This window comes from Sardina pilchardus, chromosome 19 (genome assembly GCF_963854185.1).
Source record: "Sardina pilchardus chromosome 19, fSarPil1.1, whole genome shotgun sequence".
NCBI lineage: Eukaryota > Metazoa > Chordata > Actinopteri > Clupeiformes > Clupeidae > Sardina > Sardina pilchardus.
The window spans coordinates 8,431,046-8,437,424 of NC_085012.1; the positions used below are offsets into that span (position 1 = coordinate 8,431,046).

General features: G+C 43.2%; 1 protein-coding gene across 2 annotated transcripts in view; it reads left to right on the plus strand.

The window, feature by feature from the left end:
• Positions 1-3,347, plus strand: part of dnajb6b (DnaJ heat shock protein family (Hsp40) member B6b) — a 40,062-nt gene extending 36,715 nt beyond the window's left edge. For both annotated transcript variants that reach the window (XM_062520734.1, XM_062520733.1), the window contains exon 10: positions 1,138-3,347. In XM_062520734.1, coding sequence (XP_062376718.1) covers positions 1,138-1,238 — 101 coding nt within the window. In that variant the 3' untranslated portion in view covers positions 1,239-3,347. The remainder of the gene's footprint in view (positions 1-1,137) is intronic.
• The last annotated feature ends 3,032 nt before the right edge of the window (positions 3,348-6,379 follow it).

Sequence of the window (6,379 nt, forward strand, 5' to 3'; positions counted from 1 at the left end):
CTCCTGCTGTGCACGCAGCTAATTCTGTATTAGACTCAGCGAGCGCTTTGCATAAAGTCAAAGGCAGCAATATGAACACAGACGCAGTTATACACAACATCCTACACCCCTGTCAGACAGACCTTGAAAACCATTTATTGAGTGCAGTGTTTAGTGTGTAGGTGTCCACTCTGAATGCTATACCTACATGGTCAAGCGTAAATTGATCCCTTTGTGACCTACATGGTCAGATATCTGTGTGAATAGCAAACACTCGATGGATGTCTTCAAGAAGGGCGGGGGGTAAACAGTTCTCTACATCAATATCATCACCAACCTGTTCTGAACACAATAAATGAAGCCACTGCACCAACAGGTAATTGGAGTAGCAATGCCTGTCAGTTAAACTGGGAAGCATGAAGCCAATCGACTATAAAGAGACTCAGTTTAGAGCCAATTTGGCCTTTTGAGTTTACTTCTAAATATTCAAGCAGAGACACCCCATTTGGATGCACCCTGGCAGCAGTTTAAAAGGCATCTCTCCCTTTGGACTTGTTGGACAGAAGACGCTGTAAAGTGTGTCATGTCTTACATTTCACGTTGGGGCTTCATTTGCTTAGTCTCTTTGATGTTCTTAATGAGGTTTTAGGTAGCTTTCCTGGAGATTTGAAGTGCTCTTGAGTAAACTTGGGTTTCTGGTAGATTATTTGCTCTTTACCCAAGCTTTTGCTTTTGACAAGTCAAGCTAATATTTTAACTTTGTGAGCCTTTAATTGGATGCATTTAATGCGATATCTCTAACGAATGGGAAATAATTCTGGGTGCAATATTTGTAGAAGTGGGCCCACAGATCCTTACTAATGGAAGACTGTGTAACTGGCAGGCGGCCAAGTTGAGCATATTATGACATTACAAATAGATTCAGTCAAATCCAGTTTTCAGGTTCAAATCACTTATCCGATTTTTCCAAACAATTTCTTAATCAGGATTAATTGTTGTGTAATTTGTAATTATTCAGAGCGAATTAGAGGTGTATGTGAATGAACACAAACCCAAAGGTAAGTCAGCACGCTCTTTTTTTACTGATGTGTTAGTGTTGCATATCTGAGGGTATCTCAGTTGTTGGTCAGGTGTTCTGATGTGACTGTTGTCCTTTAGGATTCTTCGACTCCAAGAGGAAGAAGACGTGGCTGAAAGACGGGGACACTAAAAAGAAACGTGCCCCCCGGCTGGTTCCTCGGATTGGGGCGTGGTTTTAAAAGAAGTCATGGTCACTTTCCCAACTTTTGGAAAGAAGAGGAGACGTGCACACACATACACACACACACACACACACACACACACACACACACACACACACACACACACACACACACGCACACACGCACACTTTCAACTTGCACACACAGACACACACACACATACAGAGTCAGGGCCTCAACGGTAACTCACATCCCTATTTATTTACTCCTATTATTCGTTGTTCATCCCACCGAGACACAGGAATAGTCTTTCCTTTCTGTTCCTCCATTAGAGACCCCATTCAGCAGTTTAAGCCTGAATATGTAGTTTACCTTCCAAGGCCTCTCCTTATTCTCCCGAGCTCATGTTTTTGTTTTCCTGATCCTGTAATGGCTTTCCATAATGAATGTAGCATCCTCGCTAATTACCCAAAAGGAGACGTCAGAGGAGAGGGCACGCTCTGCTCCGCTCCTCCACACAACCTTTCACCCAGTTGTGTTAATGTGTGTTTGTTTGGATGATTGTTTTGTGTGTGTGTGTGTGTGTGTGTGTGTGTGTGCGTGTGTGGGTGTTGTGTGTGGTATTTTATATGGACAGACAATGCACATATTCAAGGCCAAGGGTGATATCCAATTAATCCATATCGGAAACAATTACGCCGAGACAAACACAAGACCATGATGATGCTTCAAAGAGCCCTGAATCCTCACAGTTCTCTTTTCGTTCAGTAACTCGGTGTTAAAAACACTCTAAAGATGTACCACTGAAATTCACAATGGTAAGACTTTTGAACCTTTTGTTGGCTGATGTAATGAGGTTGTGTTATTTTCTCTGTTAGCAATAGTCGACTCGTCCGGCTGTGGTCAGTGACTAGACGAGCGGTCTGGAACATGGCGAAGGTGCGCGGGCGGGCGCCCTGGGTGGCAGAGTGACCGGTGGCACGCAGGGTTAAGTGACAAATGAAAGCGACGGTGACAGGCGACAGATCCTATGAGCACAGCCCTCCAAGAGGAAGTGACCAATGGGGTCAAATATGAGGGAGAGTGGCGGGGCCCTGACTAAAGCGAAGGAAGAGAGAGAACAGGAGAAGGAGAGAGAGAGAGAGGATAGCAGGATTGAGAAAGACGGGGAGAAAAGGTAAGAATGATGTACATTATTTATGCAGGCAAGGGTAGAACACGTTGTCACCATGCTCTCCTCCTCCCCCTGTGTGAGACACTGTATCAATATTTCAGGCCAAAGGAGGGAAGCAGGAATCAATTCTGGACAATTAGAAGCCCCTCTGTTTTAGCCACCGGGCTTTGAGGAGGCTTTCGGGTGACGTAAATAGAGAGAGCAGCTTTGACACTATTTTAGGCCAGTCGCAGAGAAGTGTGGCAGCAAAGGACAGCAACTCTGAAATCAGACCCAGGATATGATATGCTTTGTGAAATAAATGGACTCTTATTAAGGTTGTGGTCTTTTACTAAGTGTTTTTTTTTTGTTGTTGTTGTTGTTGTTGTTGTTTTTGGTTAATGTATTATTAAATGTAACTGAGATTGAATAGATGCCAGGAGCCTTGAGTGAGGAAGAAGCAAGCCCCTTTGACATTGAATGTTATTATATTGCCTGAATTGATGTGGCTCCATCTAGGCTATCTGTACGGAAACTATAAAAGTTAGTAACGTAATTTGTCCTGATTCACGTCAGAATTCATCAGGAGCATTATGGCCTACTGCAGCTAGCAAAACTATTTTCTGTGCAATACCGAAATGAAACCACTCACCATCAGACAGAGTCTGATATACAGAAGGGGAGCTGTGTAGAGAGCATGTGTCCATTGTTATGTTTAAGTGGTCATTCATGTCTGAAATGATAAATCAAAGAGCCGCATGCATTTCCTCATCGTCATCTCAACTGATGAAGCAGCTTGCTCTTTGTTTTTGAAAGTTACAGGATGATATTGTTTCTCCGTGAAGACAATCAAGATGTTTGTTTTGCCTTTTGAGCAGGTCATTGTGTTTGTTGTGCTGTATAGTGAATGGCGTACGCATGTAGTGTGGATATGTGAGGAGATGGACATAATTTTTTTTTTGGAAAATGCTCTTTTCTATAACTGCACAATAAAGCTTTCAAGAAAAAGACAACGGATTATGTCTGTTCACTAGAGATGCTGCCGTTCTCGAGTAAATTATTCTTTTTGTAAGATGTTGACATTTGAAAAGTGATTTCTCTGTGTTTTCTCTAGAATTGGTTAAAAAACGGATAAACACTTTTTATTTAAAAACAGTTCCATTCGTGTTTTGCATTCAGCATTCATTTTCATTCATTCTTTAATTGGACTTTTTACTTTACAGTCCTAAGAAGGAAAAATGAAAAAAAAGAAAAAGAAGAAGAAGGAAATTGTGGAAACGAAGAGGCGTACTTACCCCCGCACACCCTTGGATTACTCTGTCAACGGCTCAACCATGAAGGTGGCGACATTTTCCATTTATTTGGGAGCGGCCTGGTTGGGGCTATATTGTATTATTCATATTGCGTGAAACCTGCACATGACCCACAGAGTCATTTGGCCCTTGTTCCCTGACGCAACTCTCTGTGGGCTTAATTAAACAGCATGGGAGCGATGGCTCCACTCTAGCCATCGCTTTCAATTTGCAAAACGTTTCAGCACTTATTCATTTCCCCTGCTTCAAACTGCAACAGAGAGTGGGAAGTCTGGAGAGGGAAAGACAGAAAGAACGAAAGAAAGAAAGAGAGAGCAAGAGAGACTTTCTGAAAAAAAAAAAAAAAATGAAAAATTCTTTCCACAAATGAGGAACCCTCAATACCAGTGTCCTCTGGAATATGACTTTTTTTAAAGACCCAGGGATACTTTGTTTATATCTGCGCTTGTGCACTGTGTTGTGGGGGGAAAAAAAGAGAGGGGGTCCCCCTGGTATCTGCACAATCTCTTCGGAATTTGCTCAGGAGTCTCATGCATGCGGTTAAATGCGATAAAGTCTCCCTTCGAGTGCAGTTAAATAAACAGCATGTAAAGCACTCTGTGCCCTGGGGGATGTGGAGTGGTGAGGCAGAATCATTAGCACCAGCCAGCCAGCCTCCCTCCCCTCTCCTCCTCCTCTCCTCCTCCTCTCCTCCTCTCCTCTCCTCCCCTCTCCTCCTCCTCTCCTCCCTCCTCCTGCACAACTCTGCTGGGAGGGCAGAGAGGCCGACGCTAGATGGAGGTATTCAGCATGACAAGGAGAACACAGTGGCCAGGGAGGAGGAGAGAGACCAGGAGAGGAGTACTATAATGTGTGTGTGTGTGTGTGTGTGTGTGTGTGTGTGTGTGTATGTGTGTGCGTGCGTGCGTGTGTGTGTGTGTGTGCGCGCGCGTGTGTGTGTCTGTGTGTGTGTGTGTGTGTGTGTGTGTGTGTGTGTGTGTGTGTGTGTGCACGTGTGCGTGTGTTTGTGTGTGTGTTTGTATGTGTGTGCATGCATGCATGCAGGTACATTTGTGTGTGTTTGTGCAGGTATTAAAACCTAGTGCAGGGTATGCTGGCTGAATGGAAATCGTATAATAATCTCCAGTGCACTCCAAAAAATAACAAACCAAAACGCCGAGAGTACAACACTACAGCACAATGACTACATGCCAGCTGAAAGGAAATGAGAAAAAACATTGTCTATTAGATTGGGTGTCTATTAGATTGGGTGTCTCAGGCTGTGAACACATTGGCTGTCTCACCGCGGGTTAGTTCTGCAGGCTCGTTATACCCTGGCCTCCTCCTGAACACAGAGAGGCAGAGACATGTGTTGTACTTTCTACTCGCACCCCACCAACGCTTCGATCTGTCCAAGGTAAACAGTCAGAGAACACAACCTTCCCTTGTAAGCCTTCACGCTCGACCCAGAGATATCTCACAAGTCTGCCCCATGGAAGAAAACAAGCGCTCGCGTTTGGAGCCAAAAAGACTTCTAAACAACCCCACAGACGAGTGCAGGGGGGCTGTGCCACACCAGGTGCATCCTCGACTGGAGGAAGATATCTCGAGCAAAGCCTGGCTGCCATCGAAACCGATTTATCTGCCACTTTAACTCAATTCCCTGAGATAACTCACCTAATTTAACACCTCGGATTTAGCAAACCTCACATTCAGGTGTGTTTCAGCCTTACATGTTTGGTTGCTTACATGCTGGTTAATGTACGTCTAGTCTCTATATCTCCATTGTCCAGCCACCAGTTTTCTAGGCATGCATAAGGCTGATCTATGGGGAGGTAAATGTGGCTATATTATCTACAGTTGGCCTGAAGCGTCTGTCTTGTGGCACACTGAAACAATTTTCCCAAATAAATTAGACTCATGTATTGTTGAATTTGTATGTTCTAAACTGCATGTATTACATATTTAAGAGAGGATGCCAATATATGCAGTTGCGTAATCCTGTCATATCTTTGCATAATGAATCATTCTATCCACCACTATCATTACCAGCGATATTAGATTGGGTTAGATTAGATATTGTCATTGTGCAGAGTACAAGTACAAAGACAACGAAATGCAGTAACATGGTAATTTTTGTCTGTGATCTGTATTTCTCCTAATCAGTCAGTCTGTCCTTCACTGGTCTGTCTTCCCTCTCAATTCTTCTAGTCTCACATCTATTTATTTTTTATTAATATGTTGTTCTGTCCTTTACTTGCCTTGGGCAGTTATGCCGCCCCCACGTCCACAACAAACACTCTTTTATCTTGGGTAGCACTCAAGATTTCATCCTGTGACCACAGAGGGGGAGATATTAGACCTTGGTTTTGTTTCATTAGAAATAATGATTTATAAATAAATAAATGGGATCGAGAGTTGTTATCCTGACTTACTACACAGCAGGTATTTTGTTATGACTGTTACCGCAATTCTTCCATGTGCCACCTCAGGTGATAAATATGCTTGACCAATTGGGTGGATATGGACTATAATTCAGAAAGAAAATATAGCTGTCACTTATAAAGTGATAAGGTGTATCGCGTAGCGCTTGTACATGTCTAATGAACAAGCAGCAGGTGCCTAAAGAATAAGGTCTGTGTTCAATGGAATGTGCACATAAAGCATAAAGATGATATATAGTCATTCCTTTACATGATCATATGTCATAAGCATCCTAATAAAGATAACACACACAGAGACAGACAGACATG